The 19,460-nt window shown below is 42.1% G+C and overlaps 2 protein-coding genes across 2 annotated transcripts; one reads left to right on the forward strand and one right to left on the reverse strand.

Moving 5' to 3' along the window:
- The first annotated feature begins 336 nt into the window (after positions 1 to 336).
- rps7 (ribosomal protein S7) lies at positions 337 to 9,122 on the forward strand. Its single transcript, XM_084000666.1, has 7 exons — positions 337 to 397; positions 1,075 to 1,158; positions 1,692 to 1,763; positions 3,606 to 3,749; positions 5,149 to 5,213; positions 7,731 to 7,881; positions 9,010 to 9,122. The coding sequence occupies exons 2-7, from the start codon at positions 1,084 to 1,086 to the stop codon at positions 9,085 to 9,087; spliced, it is 585 nt and encodes a 194-aa protein (XP_083856792.1). The 5' UTR covers positions 337 to 397; positions 1,075 to 1,083; the 3' UTR covers positions 9,088 to 9,122.
- A 195-nt stretch (positions 9,123 to 9,317) lies between these two features.
- ipcef1 (interaction protein for cytohesin exchange factors 1) lies at positions 9,318 to 19,069 on the reverse strand (the record flags this gene model as incomplete). The annotated part of the gene is made up of 8 exons (XM_084000171.1): positions 18,879 to 19,069; positions 17,343 to 17,416; positions 15,300 to 15,371; positions 14,945 to 15,000; positions 13,873 to 14,088; positions 13,126 to 13,286; positions 10,970 to 11,152; positions 9,318 to 9,416 (listed from the first exon to the last, which is right to left on the reverse strand). Exons 1-8 carry the CDS (start codon positions 19,035 to 19,037, stop codon positions 9,318 to 9,320), a joined length of 1,020 nt encoding a protein of 339 aa, XP_083856297.1. The 5' UTR covers positions 19,038 to 19,069.
- Between the last annotated feature and the right edge of the window lie 391 nt (positions 19,070 to 19,460).

Raw genomic sequence — 19,460 nt, forward strand, 5'->3', positions numbered from 1 at the left:
ATCTTTGCTTTGTTTGTAAATGTTATTACTTTTATTGATGCTGGAATTGAATGTACAGTTTTTTAAATGAAGGAAAAATAGAAAATAAGTAGGCTACACGTAAAGATATCATAGCAAATACAATTTATTTGGTTTATTTTGTGTTAATTATCCACGGTGTATGCGTAATTATTATTAACAAACCGCTAAAAACACACACAACGCAACAAAAAGTGCCTAAATACTTTTCCTTTTACAACAGTGTTGCCTTTCCAATCTTCCCATTCTCCTTGAATGCAGCGTCATCGCCCAAAGCGCGATCCCACAACCTCTCGCGATACTAGCGCGCCCCGCTCGTATTGGATTAATTCAACTCTCGCGATGTTCCGGTCTCTTCCCCTGGCCGTCGTTGACAGAGGTTAGTCGTGCCATTTTACGCTGGCCTGACTTTTCTGTACCAAAATGCGCTTTAACGCCGTTTATCGATCAAATTCACGCTCCGCACACATAGTTAAGACTTTGATACCTTAGATTGTGCGGTTTGTGGCGGTGGATGGCCGATTTACAGCAGAATATGGAGGGTAGTAGAGTCGCCCCGGTGAATGGGTATGTGACTGATGGGTGCTCGGTAGCTAGGCCGTACATGTGTTCAGTCCAGGAGGAGGAGGAGGAGGACTGGACCCATTCACCTTTATACACGAGTGGTTTTATTTAAATAAGTCTTTTACCTAATGTTTTCCTGCTAAAAAGCCTCAGCTTTACTATTGCAGGGTAGAAACTGACAGCCGGCTAACGCTGTAAAAGCTAACTGCTGCTGTATGGAGGCTAACATGCTGCCTGGTTTTACTCAATGGGACTAGTTTCTTAACTTTCTGGTACGAAATTGTGTTTTTTTGTGTAGGAACTCATCATTTATGACTTAAACAAATCTAAAAGTCACATGTTTAGGTGTTAGTTTGCAGCTACACAGTTAAAAATCAGTGGGCAAGTGTGCTAGCTTAGCGTGGTGGTTCATGCTGGCTCGGTGTGTTCAAAGATCCCGGGATTCACGAGTTTATATATGTGTGTGTGTGTTTTGTGTTTTTCTCTACACAGACAAAGGCCATGTTTAGTACCAGCGCCAAAATAGTGAAGCCTAATGGCGAAAAGCCGGACGAGTTCGAGTCTGGGATCTCCCAGGTAAGAGGACCAAAGTCTTATTACATAAAAACTGTGTGAAGTGAATGATGCTATAAGTATATTATAAGTTTCCTCCTGTCCGACAGAGCATGAAGGCAACATGCAGATAAATTGTGTTTGCTCCATAAATGCTGTGATGCTTCTTCCCATGAGGTTGCTCCTCTAGTTACATCTGGAGCATGTTTTGCTGTGATGATAATTAAGGTGTTTTAGGATTTAAACAACAGACAGGGTCATTTATTCCACAAGGGAAACGTGCATTTAAAACAGAAAATACTGCACTGCAGCATGTTTAGGTTTTACAATGACACTATGAAGAGTCTTTACAGTATAAAACCAATCAGATATTTGTTAATCTGTCTCCATGTGGTCTGAGATGCTGGGGTCAGAGCTCAGCTTCTGGTTGATGGATGAACCTTTAAACTTTTCAAGATCTTCTGATGTTATCCCTTTTTTGAGATGAGAATCAGTAGAAACTAAAGGAAGTTAACTTAATCTTAAATCAGACTGTGTGTATGTGTGTGTCCTTGCAGGCTCTGCTCGAGCTGGAGATGAACTCTGACCTGAAGGCTCAGCTGAGAGAGCTGAACATCACTGCAGCCAAGGTAGGACCTCACTCTGTGTGTGTGTGTGTGTGTGTGTGTGTGTTAGGTTTGTCACGATACCAGAACCAATACCTGTACGTTTACAAGTTTTTAGATACTTATTCGGTATCACGGTTAGAAAACCAAACGGTTTCATATCAAACTTTCTTGTATTCAAGCTCCACTGAGCTTCAACAACTTCTCAACCTGCTCATAATCATGCCAAGTGTATCATATTTGATGCATACAGTTGAGACCTACCTTATATACTTTTTCTTCTAAAGAATCTTCTGGATACAATATGAGATTTAAATACTTAAACAGTGAGCAATACATTTTAGAAATGCCAGATGAATCAAGTATGATACAAATGAAAATGTAAAAATTATGCAAATTGCTATTTTCTTTTTTTATTCCAAATGTCCAATAAAAACTCCAGTGTTAAACTTATAGTTTTCTGTCAATTACTAGATGGTTCAGTCTTTAAGGGGTTAAAGAGCAGCAGAAACATGAAGTAAGAACAGAATTAAAAAGGTAAATATGTCTCAACACAAACACAAAGTCATGTAGTTGTTACTTTTATTCCCTCAAAAGTCGTTCAACTGTTCTCATTCATTCACTTTCAGCCTGTTTTCACTCAGACTGCTGCAAAAATCATTTCATTTTTCAGTTTGTACTTCCACAAGTTGGATGTATTTGGTCTAAACGCTGCAACATGAGCTCAAACTCACACGTATAAAGTTCATAGTGTATAAAGTTAATCCGGTTCTTATGGTACAGAGAAATAAAAGCAAGTGTCGGCATCAACTTGGTACTGATTCTTGGTTCTCGTGACAACCCTACTGTGTGTGTCTGTGTGTTATGTGTTATGTGTTTGACCCGACGTGGACATCCGGAGCGCTGCTTCTCCTGGCTCTGTCCTGGTGGCGTATGGGAGCGTAGCTCTGAGCTCTGAGCTGAGACGTACAGTCCCGTTCCACGACGTCGGAGACAAAGCTCTGTCCCCGGCCTCGGCTGGTGAGGACGGGCGTCCTGCATATTCCTACATCTTCCCAGAGCCCTGAAGGGGCCGTGACTGGGGGGCTAAACCATGCAGTGCACAGCCATTTAAAGTTAAAGATGTGATTAAACTCTGGAAAAATATAAGAGACCACTTTAGCATCTCTACATGTATGACAGTCATTCTTTTCTTTTCTTTTTTAAACACCAACACAAACACAACTCATTCTCCTTAATGAGACACTGATGAGGTCGTCACCTGAACCACATCTGGTTTTAGAGTTAAGATTATAAAAACCACTGCTGGGATTAAACATTGACATTATCCCACTAAAACAGATTTATAAACTCTTCCTGAGTTAAAATATTCTTGCTGTGTTGTTTAGGAATAAATATGAACATGTTTTCTTTGCATTATTATTATTCAAGGTCTGAAAAGACTTGATATTTTTGTTATTTAGACGAGTTTAGTCATTTTCAGCCAATAAAAGCTCTAAATGACAATATTTTTTATTTCAATTTTTGGAGAAATGTTGTCGGTAGTTGATAGAATAAAACAAACACATACCTGTTAATAGTAAAACCAGAGAAACTCATCATTTTAGAAATTAGAAATACTTTATTTAATCCCCGAGGGGAAATTTAAAATGTCACAGAGCAGCAGCAAGACAATACAGACAACACAGATACCAAACACTGAGTAAAAATACATGAAGACATAAAAACACATAGTGTATTAAAAAATAAATACATTCTAGGAGTGTTCTCTTAGTTTTTTCCAGAGCTGTATCTCTAAGTGCCGATGATGTGAGGCCGTTGGTTTGTTAAAGTCTTATCTGTTTTGTTTCTGTCTTGTTTCTTTAGGAGATCGAGGTTGGTGGCAGCAGGAAAGCCATCATCATCTTCGTCCCCGTTCCTCAGCTGAAGTCCTTCCAGAAGATTCAGGTGCGTCTGGTGAGGGAGCTGGAGAAGAAGTTCAGCGGAAAACACGTTGTCTTCATTGCACAGGTGAGGAAGTTTGTGTGTTTGTTGCTGCAGCCACATGTGTAACTAGAGGATCAGACTCTGGTTTGTGTCGTTGAGTTCTAAATGTGCAACAACAAACTGTGAAATCTGGTCCTTATTACTGTTTTATTTTAAAGAGATAGTTCAACATTTTGGCAAATTGGCCCATCCCCATAATCCCTATAGTCATAGCAGTAGGTTTGTTACCTTTAATTGTCGGTGCAAGCTGTTTTTAGAACGGCGGAGCAGAGCCGTGAGCTGCTCAGAGCTACGCTACGGAGGCTCATTATGGGATTTCTTGGTTTCCCTCATCAAATACAAAATCCAACAACTCCAAAACGCTCTGGTGGACAAGTTGTGAGCTGCACATTCACCACACTATGAGATAATAACACAACGTTACCACACAGAGTTGTTTTAGAGGGAAATTCATGCAAAACCACTGATGTACGTTGCCTTCAGGGACAGTTTTTCATCAGCAGTCTCTGTATTTCCCTCTAAAACAACTCTGTGTGGTAACGTTGTGTTATTATCTCATAGCGTGGTGAATGTGCAGGTCACAACTTGTCCACCAGAGCGTTGTGGAGTTGTTGGATTGTGTATTTGATGAGTTTGATGAGGTGAAACCAAGAAATCCCATAATGAGCCTCCGTAGCGTAGCTCTGAGCAGCTCACGGCTCTGCTCCACCGTTCTAAAAATAGCTTGCACCGACAATTAAAGGTAACAAACCTGCTATGACTATAGGGATTATGGCAATGGGCCAATTTGCCAAAATGTTGAACTATCCCTTTAATGTATCAACTGAACCAGTAGTGGTATATAACGTGTGTCTGGTCCGTCTGACCCGACGTGGACATCCGGAGCGCTGCTTCTCCTGGCTCTGTCCTGGTGGCGTATGGGAGCGTAGCTCTGAGCTCTGAGCTGAGACGTACAGTCCCGTTCCACGACGTCGGAGACAAAGCTCTGTCCCCGGCCTCGGCTGGTGAGGACGGGCGTCCTGCATATTCCTACATCTTCCCAGAGCCCTGAAGGGGCCGTGACTGGGGGGCTAAACCATGCAGGGCACAGTGTTTTACAGTTAAAGACGTGACCAGACCTGAGTAGGATGAAGTTAGTGGAGATAAAAACATGTTTTCTCATCAGGGTCAAACTGATAAAACTGTTAAAACAAACTCGTAGGTTCAGTTTTGTTCTCATTCTAATGTGTTTGAAACTTCCCTCCATGTTTGTGTTGAAGAGGAATTCTCTTTCTGACTTTGTTTGTTCAGTAAAAGTTAAACATTGAATCATTGACCCTGAACATCTGTCTGAATCTGTAAGTCTTATCTCCAGATGTTTTGTCTCCTTGTGTTGTGTTTTTAACCCTGAGTTGAGTTTAATGAGGTTGTGTTTGACTTCCAGAGGAGAATTCTGCCCAAACCCACCAGGAAAAGCCGCACAAAGAATAAGCAGAAGCGTCCCAGGAGGTGAGTCACACGGACAGACGATGACGATGATGATGATGAGCTGTTCGTCATCTCCAGGTCTGAGTGAAGCTGTTCAAACATCCTCAAACTGATGTTCTCACTGGAGCATCTGCTTTTATTCTGACACTGAACTGAAGATCAATAATAGATTTAAATAAACCTGAGATTAAGATTATTATCACAGACAGAAGCAGAAAACATGAAAACTTTAATTTGACTAATTTGTCTCTGAACTAATTAAGTAATTATTTAATCATTTCATTTCATAACCTTTATTTAAACTGGGAGGTATATTGAGGAGTAACCTCATTTACAATACAGCCGAGATGAAACACAAAACATATAAGGACAGAAGACAAGACATTTGAAACATACAAAAATATAACAGAATACCAGAATTTAAAGGTGACGGGGAATTTGAAACATGGTTAAAAGCACGAGCAGTCAGAGGTAAAATAAGATGTAGTTATGGTTTTAAATTGTCCTATTGATAAAAGTGAGGTAAGTTTCAAATGATTTTGCAGATGGTGGAGTTGATTTTCTTCAGTGAAACTCAAACGTGACAGATGGTTATTAAAGTCTAAAACAAATAATTGAAAGATAGAACTTTATTCATCCTGAAGGAAACAAAGAGGAAATGCATGATAAACACATCCTACAGTGTCTAGAACAATAGAAATAGACTCTACTAGTGGAAAAGGAACGGCCTAAACATAATTTAAAGGGACAACGAGGAGTTTTGGAAAAGCGAAGCGTTTTCTCACTACATTTATGAGCCTCCGCACCGTAAAATTCTTTTGACCGGCGCAAGACAGACTCATGTTTTCATTCATCAAGAATTAAAGTCAGAGGTTCAAAGAGGTTCACATACCGTCGTAGTTCCGACCATAAACGGCGATTCAGCTGCGTTATTCTCATGACTCGTTGCGAAACCGAAAGTAAAGAAACGCTGGTCGGCTCGCCCAGCATCTCCGCCACCACTAATAATAACAAAATAACCATAGAGACAAAACCATAGATTTATCTAAAATGGACCATTAACAAGTGGTAACGTAGATTCATCCACATTAACGTGAGACTTTTTTATAACCGAATAGAAACTCCTCGTTGTCCCTTTAAATACAAGTCTAGTGCAAAACGGACTAAAACATAATGTAAAAACGAGGTATATTGTTGTATTTTGCACATTGTCAGTGTTTATGTTACTGAAGGGATTAAATGTCTGAGTCTGAATCTGAGAGTTTTGTTGAAAAAGTTTCTTGGTCTTTGAACGTGACACCAGACAGTGTGGTGTTGCGTTCGCTGACCTTGACCCGACGTGGACATCCGGAGCGCTGCTTCTCCTGGCTCTGTCCTGGTGGCGTATGGGAGCGTAGCTCTGAGCTCTGAGCTGAGACGTACAGTCCCGTTCCACGACGTCGGAGACAAAGCTCTGTCCCCGGCCTCGGCTGGTGAGGACGGGCGTCCTGCATATTCCTACATCTTCCCAGAGCCCTGAAGGGGCCGTGACTGGGGGGCTAAACCATGCAGTGCACAGTCTTACACAGGATGTCAAATGAATGATTTTATATTTGCATCATTTTAGATTTTAATAAATGTTTTTGTTCTGACTGTTTATTGAGCTGCTGCTAGCGATTATTTTCATTATCAATTAATCTGTTGATTATTTAAACGATTAATCGATTAGTTGTTGGTCAAAATGTTTAAAAAAATGTTTAAAAACATCAATCGGTGTTTCCCAAACCACAAGATGACGTCCTCAAATGTCTTGTTTTGTCCACAAAGCAAAGAGAGACTCAGTTTATTGTCATAAAGGAACAAAGAAACCAGAAATATTCACATTGAAGAAGCTGCAATCAGAGAATTTGGACTTTTATTCTTTTAAAAAAAACTACTCAAACTGATTATTATGAATGATCAATTCAGTATTTATTAATGCTTAATAGTGTGTACTTATTAAGTGTTACTGAAACCATTTCATAACTGCAACAAAGTGTTAGGGTCACATTGAGAAAAATGTTTTTTCACAGACGTAAAGACAAATTTTATAAGAAGTTGTATTGGGAGAAAATATTTTAACCTGTTTTAGAGGAAAGTTGTGAATGAGGCCGTGGAGCGTTTGGTGAAGTTGAACTTCAGGAGAGGTTTCACAAACAAGGATATACTTCATCCTCATCAGCACCACGTTGTCGCCAGTATCAGGCCTTTGAAAAGAAAATGCATCGATTCCAACTAGAACAGCTACTGTTTCCACTTACTGGTACAATTACAACTTTTTTCCCCTGTAAATGTTCGACTTTTCTGATCAAATTGCCACTTTATTCTCGTAAAACTGTGACTTTATTCTGGAAGTCTGTGAAAAAAACCTTTCTCAACGTGGCCCTGATGTTCTGTCGTACGTAACACCAGCAGCAACACATTAAAACACTTTACATAGACAGTTTGTATAATAACTCAAGAGCTCAGTGTCTGACCAGTGTTGACGTTTGTTGTTCTTCTTCTCCGCCCCGCCTGCAGCCGTACCCTGACGGCGGTGCACGACGCCATCTTGGAGGACCTGGTGTTCCCCAGCGAGATCGTGGGCAAGAGGATCAGAGTCAAACTGGACAGCAGCCGACTCATCAAGGTCCATCTGGACAAGGCTCAGCAGAACAACGTGGAACACAAAGTGAGTCGACGGAGTCACACACAACAGAACAGAACGGTGTCGTATAAATACAATATATAATATACTCTACTAGTGGAAAAGGAACTAGGAACTAGGCCTAAATATAATTTAAATACAAGTCTAGTGCAAAACGGACTAAAACATAATGTAAAAACAAGGAATATTGTTGTATTTTGCACATTGTCAGTGTTTATGTTACTGAAGGGGTTAAATGAGTTTTAGTGAAAATGTTTCTTGGTCTTTGAATGTGACATCAGACAGTGTGGTGTTGTGTTCGCTGACCTTTGACCCGACGTGGACATCCGGAGCGCTGCTTCTCCTGGCTCTGTCCTGGTGGCGTATGGGAGCGTAGCTCTGAGCTCTGAGCTGAGACGTACAGTCCCGTTCCACGACGTCGGAGACAAAGCTCTGTCCCCGGCCTCGGCTGGTGAGGACGGACGTCCTGCATATTCCTACATCTTCCCAGAGCCCTGAAGGGGCCGTGACTGGGGGGCTAAACCATGCAGTGCACAGTGTTTCATGTTGATAAAGCTGCTGTGATTTTAAATGCATCATGTTGAAGTAGAGGAAACAATTAAATCAGTTTAGTTTCTCGGTTTTTGTTTTACTGGTGAGGACTATTTAACCACAACTTTAAACCACAAGACGGTCAAATTTAGTCGAACAATTAAGTCAAACTACACAAATACATGTATATTCTATCAAGAATCCCTTATAATTACAACAAAACGGATAAAACACCTTTAAAATGGCCTAGTTTATTGAAAACATGTAGTAAGTTGCTCAAAATTCATTCATTCATTTCGAATGTGTAAAATGAAAAAAAAAAAACATAAAAACAAATGAGCATCAAGTTTGAAAAAGGAGTGGGAAGTAGTATGCACTTTTTAATTCCCACCCCTTTCTACTCATCATGGTTATATGTTACATATTTATCCATATCAACTTATATGATTTCTTTATGTGCAACACTTGCAGTGTCTTTTTGAATCTTGATTTACTTTTATTTTTAGTCTGTAACATTATAAATAAACTACAGTTGATGTTTGTAAATGAAGTTCAGTATAAATCCTCATGTGTTTTTCTAAGTTGATCTTGCCTCTGACGTGCGTCTCGTGTCGTCCTCAGGTGGAGACCTTCTCCGGTGTCTACAAGAAGCTCACAGGCAAAGACGTCGTGTTTGAATTCCCAGAATTCCAGCTGTAAATGCAGATGACGACAAAATAAATTTGTTTACTGTCTCTGTTGGACGTCGGACCTCCTTCTTTTATCTGCTGCTTGTTTTTACAACAGTCAAGACACAAAAAGAGTCGACAAGACGTTTTCAAGCCGTTTCAACATTTATTAACACTTAAAACACAATAAAAAAAATACATAAATGTGATTAAACATGAACCACATCAGAGGAGCTGCTGGTTTTACTGGTTCTCGTCTCTTTATGAAGCTCCATCAGGCTCTAGGACCCTGTGTTTCCATGACAACGCCTCCTGTTGTCGTGCACAGAGTCGGTCTGGACCGTAGGGGGCAGCACCAACCTGCAGCCAGTTGCACAAAACACCTTAAAGTTTTCTACTTGAATATTTCCCCTTAACTGAGGGAGTTAATTAAAGTTAAGAGAAGTTTTAACACATTTGGATTTTACTGTGGTAAAGTTATGTTACCATGGAGACATCTCATCATCCTGTTCTCATAACTTGCCTTAGTTAAGGAGAAAGTTAAGGCCTTTTTCAATACAGATGTTGGAGACATTCTCCTCAGTTAAAAGTGTATAAGTTAAATTTCTTAACTCATGTCGCAAGTGAGAAAACCATTAAGTTTTTAGTTTTAGTGGCTTTAAGTGAATCCCTTAAGGAGAAAACCCTTAAATACTAAAGTGACCATTTTAATGAGGAAACTTAAAGGTCCAGTGTGTAAAATTCTAGTTGGCCTCTGAGGACAAAAAAACTAGTGCATTGATGATCCATTAGCAAACTTTCAGGTTTATAACTCAAACTTCTCACTAAATACTAACTCCCTCTCTCTGCTGTTTCTTCCTCCTTCTTCTTTCCTTCCTCTTTCTTCTTAGTTGGTTTATTTATGAACGCCATACAAACATGGTGGTGCAAGATGGCGACACTCTAAAGCAAGACCCTTAGAAGAATTATAAGGCTATGGAAACTAAACGGATTTTAATTTATAGCGATTATACACTTATACTAATATGTTCATGAATAGTAGATTCAGATTTTAACAATACACCTCAACAGTTATTACACACTGGACCCTTAAAGGGATAGTTAAACATTTTGGCAAACTGGCCCATCACCATAATCCCTATAGTCATAGCAGTAGGTCCGTTACCTTTAATTGTCGGTGCAAGCTATTTTTAGAACGGCGGAGCAGAGCCGTGAGCTGCTCAGAGCTACGCTACGGAGGCTCATTATGGGATTTCTTGGTTTCCCTCATCAAACTCATCAAATACACAATCCAACAACTCCACAACGCTCTGGTGGACAAGTTGTGAGCTGCACATTCACCACACTATGAGATAATAACACAACGTTACCACACAGAGTTGTTTTAGAGGGAAATTCATGCAAAACCACTGATGCACGTTGCCTTCAGGGACAGTTTTTCATCAAGCAGTCTCTGCATTTCCCTCTATAGGGATTATGGCAATGGGCCAATTTGACAAAATGTTGAACTATCCCTTTCAGGATGTTTTTAGGGGACAGTGACCGAGACTTTAAGAGAAATCTTAAGGTGTTAAACTCCCACAGGAAACCGATGACATCACAGAGCTCCGCCCCCTCAAAGCTTCTTTGTGTGTCGACTCTATTCACAGTTATAAAGTTTAAACGTCCGATTAGAGGCGAAGGTCACTGGTGATGATGATGATGATGATGATGATGATGATGATGATGAAGGCCGTGACCTCTGACCTCTTCAGCACCGTAGTTCGTCTTCTCCTGCAGCTTCACACTGACTCAGCGTTTCTCTGCTGTGAGTCTGTTCGTGGCCTCGGCTCGGTGGCGCTGACTGGCCCCGCCCCCTCCTCTCCTGTTAGCTCCGCCCCCTCCTCTCCTATTGGCCCCGCCCCCTTTCCCACTGGCTCCGCCCCCTTTCCCACTGGCTCCGCCCCTTCCTCTGCTGGCCCCGCCCCCCTCACCCTACGGCCGACCTCCTGCAGCAGCGCCGGGTTGGCCAGTCGCCACTTCCTGTACGCCGGCGCGGTGAGCGTGGCGGCGTCGGAGAGGAGCAGCTGCAGCGCCGCGAGCTCCGCCTCCTTGGCCTGAGGGACGGAGAGTTCACACACACACACACACACACACACACACAGAGTTCACACACACACACACACACAGGACAGTTTTAGTTTTAGTTTGAGTCGACTTCATGAGGAAGCTGAGTGTCGCCGTGGCAACGGGGTGAAAAAGGAGAAGTGAGACGTCTGGAGCTAAAATAAGAGTTTTCTTTTTTCTTTTTCTTTTTTAATTCCTCAAATGCTGAGTCGTGTTTGTCCGAGGAGAGAGAGGGAGAAGGAGATGCAGGGCTCCAGCGTGCGCCCAATTTTTAAAGGGCCAACGAGGAGTTTTGTTAAAGTGAAGTGTTTCCTCACTACATTTATGAGCCTCCGCACCGTGAAATTCTTTGACCGGCGCAAGACAGACTCATGTTTTCATTCATCAAGAATTAAAGTCAGAGGTTGGAAGACGATCACATACCGTCGTAGTTCCCACCATAAACGGAGATTCGGCGGCGTTATTCTCATGACTCGCCACGAAACCGAAAGTAAAGAAACGCTGGTCGGCTCGACCAGCATTTCCACCACCACTAATAATAACAAAATAACCATAGAGACAAAACCATAGATTTATCTAAAATGGACCATTAACAAGTGGTGACGGAGATTCATCCACATTAACGTGAGACTTTTTTATAACCAAATAGAAACTCCTCGTTGTCCCTTTAAGAGTGCGAATAATAATTTTTCTAGGTCGCACCGGTGCACCTGATGCCCGGGTGAAAACATACATTTATTTCGCAAGCGCATAATCTCTCTGTGTGTGACCGAACTGTTGTTGTCGTTGTTTCATGTGACTTCCTACCTGGCTTGACGCGATCGCTGACGCTCGCTGCTCGCGCACAAAATAGACCTGATGCCGTGATGTATCAAATATTGTGAATAGGCCTAGAACAACGTATTGCTTGTGTCTGTTGATTTAAAAAAGTTGAAATGTTTCCATATCTAATGTGACCCAGTATGGGTCACATCAGATATGGAAATATAGTCAGCTTAAAGTCAAAGGAAAACTGTTTACGGTGTTTTTACTGTTCTCAAATGTAAAAATGCGTCACATTGGACCCTCAACATTATTTAAGGGTTAAAAAACATATTATTTAAACATTTTTCATTCTGTAGGAACTAACAAATATTAGTGTAGAACCCTGTATAAGCAATGTTCACCTTTTTATGTTATAGACCCTATATACCAAAGGAAATTTAGGTTCTCAGGAAAATCGCCGAATATCAATTAACCATTAATCGATTGGCGGTCAACCAACTAATGATCAATGAATTAGGCCTAATGGATCATTTGCATCCCTACTCACAACCCAACGTGACGCCATAATAGTGGCGTGCATTTAGTGGGACCAAGAGGGCAGTTGTCGGTCTGAGAAGTGAAGCTCACTTCCGCGTTCAAAAAACTGCAATCCCCTCTTCTTCCTCTGGGGGCTGGTGTCAGAAAGCAGCATTCTCCATAGACCCCCATGTTAAAATCACCCACTTTACATCCTCAATAAACATGTTAAAAGCCTGGTGTCACAACGTTTTCTGGTCTCAACCGATTTCTACCCGTTTTACTGTTATTAGGTTAAAACTCTGGCCAATTAGGGCGCGGAAACGTTGAGTGACAGGTCCGAGCAGCTCCGTGGACAGGCTGCTTCGAGGCCAGTGGGCGGGTTCTCGGCCGGCCAATCCAACATGGCGCTGTTCAGGCCGCCATATTTGAGTCACAAAAACGACTCCCCAAAACCAATGGGTGACGTCACGGACGCTACAGCCATTCTTTTTACAGCCTATGAGTGGGACACAAAAATTTGGGTGCACCTAAATTTTATGCTGGTGCACCTAAAAATCAAAGTTAGGCGCACCAGTGCAACTAATGCAAAAAGTTAGTCTGGAGCCCTGAGATGACAGGTGAGGAAAGAAAGAGAGAGAAGGACAGACAGGTGAGGACAGAGGTAACAGGTGAGTCTGACCTTGACGGTGCTCCTGAGGATCCTCAGCAGGTGCAGCTTCTCGTTCACCTTCTCGTTTTCGCAGCGTCTGATGAACGACGTCCTGAAGTCTCGGCCCAGAGGAGACAGACGAGCCGCCTTCAGCCGCCGGTACAGGTGCTCCAGCTCGTCAGGGGGCGGGGCTAAAACAGGTGTGTTTAAAGGGATAGTTCACCCAAAATTGAAATTTCAGAGTCCTCCGTGGCTTCTCTGAGTTACAGGGGGTCTCGGCGTAGCAGTGCATGTCCATATGACGGTTGCAAATGGATACCAACTGTCTTCGTAACAAAAAGACACACCAAAAAACATCCAGATACCTCCATGCTGCTCGTCTGTAATGTCCCTCTTGTATTGAAGCCCCGACATGAGAAATTTCAAGCTTGTTTGTAGCGGAAGCTCCTCTTCCCAGTTTGACATTCCAAATTTGATGAACCAGGAAGAGGAGCTTCGAGAAGCTTCCGCTACAAACAAGCTTGAAATATAGACTTATTTAATTTTTTTCGGAACAATTTTGCATTTCGGGGCTTCAATACAAGACGGACATTACATACGAGCAGCATGGAGGTATTTGGATGTTTTTTGGTGTGTCTTTTTGTTACGAAGACAGTTGGTATCCATTTGCAACCGTCATATGGACATGCACTGCTACGCCGAGACCCCCTGTAACTCAGAGAAATTTCAATTTTGGGTGAACTATCCCTTTAATCCAGAGTGGATCCAGGTGTTTACCTTGGTCTGCTGCCTCCTCCTCTTCCTCTTCCACCTGGATCAGAGGGATGGACGACGCCGCTCCATCGGCTCTGTCTGTCTCCATGGCGACCGTAGGGCTGGGGGGGCGGGGCTCGGAGGGAGAGGGCGGAGCTTCGCCGTCGGCCGTTTCCTGCTCCGAGTCCTGAGAGCAGGTGGACACGCCCTCGTCCTGGTCGCTGTCCTCGCTGTAACACTCTGGTGGAGGCAGACAGACGGACGATCGTTAGGCTCCGCCCACCACCGGCCAAATATGGTCACAGCACATTATGATGTCACAGTGAAGGAAACTTTTGACCTCTGGCATCGACTCGTACTGTCTGATGTCACAATAGGACGAATCTCCTTGTTGTTTACAACTACTTTCGGGTAGAAAACCAGCATTCGAATAATAATGACGGACGAGAGTTTTGCTATATCTAGCCTAATTTTTCATGTCACTATATCACCGTTTAGACTAATCTGATGTTTGTAAAGTCTATAAAACCAATGATTGGACAAACATTACTATTTATGTGTGCATGTTTTTGTAATTAGTCATGGTTATCATAGATTAGCCGGGCTAACGGTTAGCTACCTGTTTAACTTTAATAACTCAGTGACTCAATAAACGCTCCATGAAAAAATATTTTCTCCAGCGGATATCTGAGTTCCAACATGACTGAGCTAACTGGAGTAGTTTCATGTGGTGTCCCACAACGGGAGGGTTTTAACAGCTGACGTCCTGCTGTTAGCTTAGCTACCACCGTTAGCTTAGCTATCGTTAGCTGTCCCTGTCAGCTGAGCCACTGATGCTTTCTAGACACTGTGATTCCCCCAAACTGAATAAATACAACACATAGCAACACAAAACACACACACAGAAATAGTAATGTTTTTTCAATCATTTCAGATTTGTCTAAACGGTGATAGGGCGTAAAAAATATGATATATAGCTAAACTCTTGTTCGTTACTATTGATCTCATTCAAATTACAGCTGGTTTTCTACCCGGAAGTAGAATGTAAACAACAAGGAGATTTGGTCTATAAAAGAAAGAAACAAAGATGTCTGACCTTCGGTGTTGATCATGACACATGACTCAGCAGCTTCTGACATCTTACTGATCCACCTGCACACACACACACACACACACACACACACACACACACACACACACACACACACACACACACACACACACACACACACACACACAGTGACTCAGCATTTTTTTACTTCTTGCCACAAAAACAAAGAAGTTGATGAAAGATGAGTGAGTTCCTCTTCCTCCGATTGTTTCTCAACATTATGACTCTACTATCAGTTATTAGTTATTGACTGTAATAATATTGATGAGGTTCCTTAAACTGTGTCAATAAATAAAATGATGATTATCATTTAAACACAAATAATATTATAATTAGTCACTTGTTCATGTCCTTGAAGCTGTCGGCAGCGATGAAGACGGTCACCACCAGAGGATGAGTAGCTGTGATCGCACTGAAACACAAACACACACACACATTATTATATTATACATTTGTTTCATTTACTGTTTATGAATTAGTTCAGATGTTGCATCGTGTGTCCATACCACATTTTAAAGGTACATTTTGTAGGAATTCCTCCCATCTAGCGTTGCGGTTGTATATCACAAGCAACTCAATCGTATTTTTCATGCTGCATTCACCTGAAATTGGGCAGACGGACGACAGCTGCTGCACCGTAACAGCATAAACAATACACGTGACAATATGTTGTCATGGCGATGTGGTATTGTTTTACCATCTTTCTCTGGACTTCTGTGACTAAAATGACATCTGGGGCCTCATTTATCAAAGAGGGTGTAAAACTGCTACTAAATATTTGCGTACGGCGAAAAGACGAAAATGGCGTACACCCGAAATATTTACACCTTTTTCAGATCAATCAAACTGTGCGTACGCACAACTCTCCGCAATAAATCACACAGGACTCAAGAATGGTGCACACGTGAACACACCTCTTACTCCACCCCCGGAACGCCTATATACAACTATATATGGTCAGCACGTGCATATTTAATTAGCCATGTGCTCTCTGTGGCGCAGCAACTTTTGTGACAACAAAGTGACAATGGAGACAACGGGCGGAGGACGGGGAAAGAAGCGGAACTTCTCCGCTTCTCCGAAAGCAGATACACGGGCAATAACTCAGTCAGAAAAATGATCTTGCATTTTAATAAGCTACAATAAAAACAAAAACCTCCCAAATCTCAACAAAAGGGAGCAGAAAGAAGAAGAATCTTATGTAATCTGCCCGTTTATCCCAGAAAATCTTTTTTTTTTTTTTTTTTTTTTTTTTTTTTACCTAGATGTTAAAACAATGTAGGAAGCAGGACGATAGTTACCATTATTTTGCAGGCCTTCCCACTACACAGTTACAGCTCTACTGGACTCGGTTTGGGTCATTTCCCATTACAGCTGAGTCCTTCACAGTTCCTCCTCAGAGCCGCGTTGTCTCGCTCTTTATTCTCTCCTCTCGTCAGCTCCAAACACACGTGCACCTCGTTAACTCAGGTGACAGAATAATAACAGTCTCAGTAGCTGCAGATCAGTGTGCGCTGCTGCCGGTGTGTTTTTAAACTTGGAGGGTTTGATCCTTGTCGGACGTCACATATAGCCTAATCAAAAAAGCAAAATCCTCAATCCGCTCTGTTTATTAATTAACATATGTACTCCGCTCCTCTCTCCCTCTCACACTGCAGTTCTCTGACTCAGCAACGGTGTCGCCAATTCCTCCTGTTCCTCAAAAAAGGCGTACACCAGGGTCAAAATGGGTGTAAATGTCCGCACTTTTCCCCGTCAAGTTTTGGCTTGATAGATCCCAAATTTGGCGGAGAAAAGTGCGTACGCACAAAACGAGGGGAAAATGGCGTAAAAAAAGGTGTATCCACAATGATAAATGAGGCCCCTGGTTTGTTAGCGACGGCCGTCTGCCCGACTGCAAGTGAATGCAGCATCAGTGTAACGCTCCATTCAGAGCTGAAAGGAACACTTCAGTTTGTTGATGGGGGGATTACTGCTTAATGAAAAACAGACTGAAGAACCAAATAATCAATTTTTGTGAAGAGATAACAGGAGAAGTTACACAATGTCCCTTTAAATAACCAATCAGTTAACAGTGCAACTGATTATTACTGATAATTACTGTCAGTGTTGATTTATTAAAGCACATATATATAATAAATAAACAGTGTGAGATGCTGATGCTGTTAATTCAGTGATCACATGACCAAGAAGAGAAGAGAAGACGAGCAGTTCTCAGAAACAATGAAGAAGTTAAAACTGAAGAAGTCGTTATCACACATAGCAGCTGTGTGTGTGGTGAATGTGTCGCTGCAGCTTCACACCGACTGTGTGTGTGTGTGTGTGTGTGTGTGTGTGTGTGGTTTCTGAAGACAGAGAGGGGTAGAGCGAGGTAGAGTCGTACTGTTTCCTCCTGCACTGTTTGGCCTGTTCGATGGTGAAACCGGACAAGTTGATGAATCCTTCAGCTTTCATCGCCTGAGAGACAGAGAGAGGACACACAGTCACTATAACACCTGTCCTGTAGCTTTGTGTGTGTGTGTGTGTGTGTGTGTGTGTGTGTGTGTGTGTGTGTGTGTGTGTGTGTGTGTGTGTGTGTGTGTGTGTCAGAGACAGGAAGCTCTCTCAGCTCGGACTGTGGCTGAAACTCTCTGACCTACTTTTATCCCATCCTTCTCACCCCCACACTGATGAGACTGAAGAGTTCACAGCCGCACCGCCGGTAACCATGGTAACCATGTTATGTTTGTTGTAGGCTATCTAATGTTTATGTTGATATAGATCTATCAATCTAAAATTAGAATAAAAATGCCCGTGCACAGTGAACAAACAGTCAATGTGCTGGTAGTGTGGCGCAAAATGTGGCAACATAGCTACCGCACACTTAGACTGTGATCTATGATTTATTGAGCAACAACGCGTTTGGCATCAGGCTTCTTCAGGCTGGTGTTTGGACCAGGAAGTGAAAGGTTTTTAACACAGGAAACGGTACTCAGTCAATATACATATTGGACAGACAAATGTCAATGGCTAGGGAGTACCATTATACCATACTGAAAATAGGTAAAAAAATAAACATTAAAATTCATATAGCAGCTTCACATTAAAGCACAGATGCACCTCCTGTGAAAGCAGCATCTATACAAACCCAACAATATAATAATACATCTATCTATCTATCTATCTATCTATCTATCTATCTATCTATCTATCTATCTATCTATCTATCTATCTATCTATCTATCTATCTATCTATCTATCTATCTATCTGTTCAATGACCATGACCATATTTGGACACGTGTTGAGATTATAATGGGTGTGTATTGCGCGGAATGTTCGTGCTAGAGTGGGTGACATCATCAGCTAGAGTGGGAGAAGTTGTCTGAAATTTCTTCTCTTTCCACGCTGCTCACGGCCACTATTTACACTCTACACACATGATTTTTTCAACATTTGTAGAAAAACTTGTCCTCTCTCTAACAACGTGTTCATCACAGCAGAGAGACTTACAGAATTTAAACTGTGAGCCTCTCAGTGCAGCCACATCTCTCCTTGCTCCTCATTGACTCTAATACAAAGATTTTCAGAGAGAAGCAGAACCGACCCCTGTTTATAACTCGCTAGTGTTTCCAAATTATTTACAGTAGAAACACCAAACTCAGATGAAAGTGTTCAGGAAGTCGTTACGACGACCACGGTCTGCTTCTTTTTCTGATAGGAGGTACTGTTTGGTCAGAGTAAGCTCAAATGTGAGACCAGCACCGAAGCAGAAAATCACCCTTTTTCTCTACATTTCTGTCTGCCTCATCCTGGGGTGGCATCTATCATCGTGGCAACCACCTCAAGTTGCCATGGTAACCTCTGAGCATCAGGCCAGAGCCACAGTTATTAATCTTCTGTTGTTGTAGCAGTAGTAGTAGTAGTTTTTGTAGTACTCACCATCTTGTCAGTGTACCAGTACAGGCAGCTCTTCTTCAGGACGAACCAGTATTTCTTCCACCTGCTGCTCAGGAAGCTCCGCCCCTCCCTCCGGCGCTGCAGCCAACCCTCGCAGTCGGCCACGCCCAGATCTTTGACGGACACGCGGCGCCGACTCATGATGGCTGCCGTCGCCCTGGAGACGCAGGTTCAGGTGGAAGCTGGAAACAAACAACGACATCAAACATCACACCATTGGTCAGAGTGAAAACTCGACTCGACTCGATTCGACACTTCCATTTTCTGTTTCTACTGGTAGATCATGTTCTTAAAGGAGCAGAAGAATGAGACTCAAACCACTGCACTATGTCTGAAACAGGGGTCAATGAGCACATAGTGGATTTTTTAAACCCCATGGGACATTTTTTCATCCTGGTACCTGTCAGAGTCTTAAAGTAGACACATTAGAGATTAAGAAAACTCTCAAAATGTTTTCATCCAGTGTACAGGATTTTAGTATAGGGGAAGATATAGGCCTACATGAGATTTTGAGAATTTTCTGCTAATCTTTGATGTTTTTGTCCCAAAATCAAGTCCAAGATG

Source organism: Trachurus trachurus (genome assembly GCF_905171665.1).
Source record: "Trachurus trachurus genome assembly, chromosome: 24".
NCBI lineage: Eukaryota > Metazoa > Chordata > Actinopteri > Carangiformes > Carangidae > Trachurus > Trachurus trachurus.

Bases quoted from the DNA above. Each gene is read 5' to 3' on its own strand.
- rps7 (XM_084000666.1), top strand. From the start codon at position 1,084: ATGTTTAGTACCAGCGCCAAAATAGTGAAGCCTAATGGCGAAAAGCCG. The intron at 1,764-3,605 runs GTAGGACCTCAC...TTGTTTCTTTAG, and splicing joins TGAACATCACTGCAGCCAAG to GAGATCGAGGTTGGTGGCAG. The intron at 3,750-5,148 runs GTGAGGAAGTTT...TTTGACTTCCAG, and splicing joins ACGTTGTCTTCATTGCACAG to AGGAGAATTCTGCCCAAACC.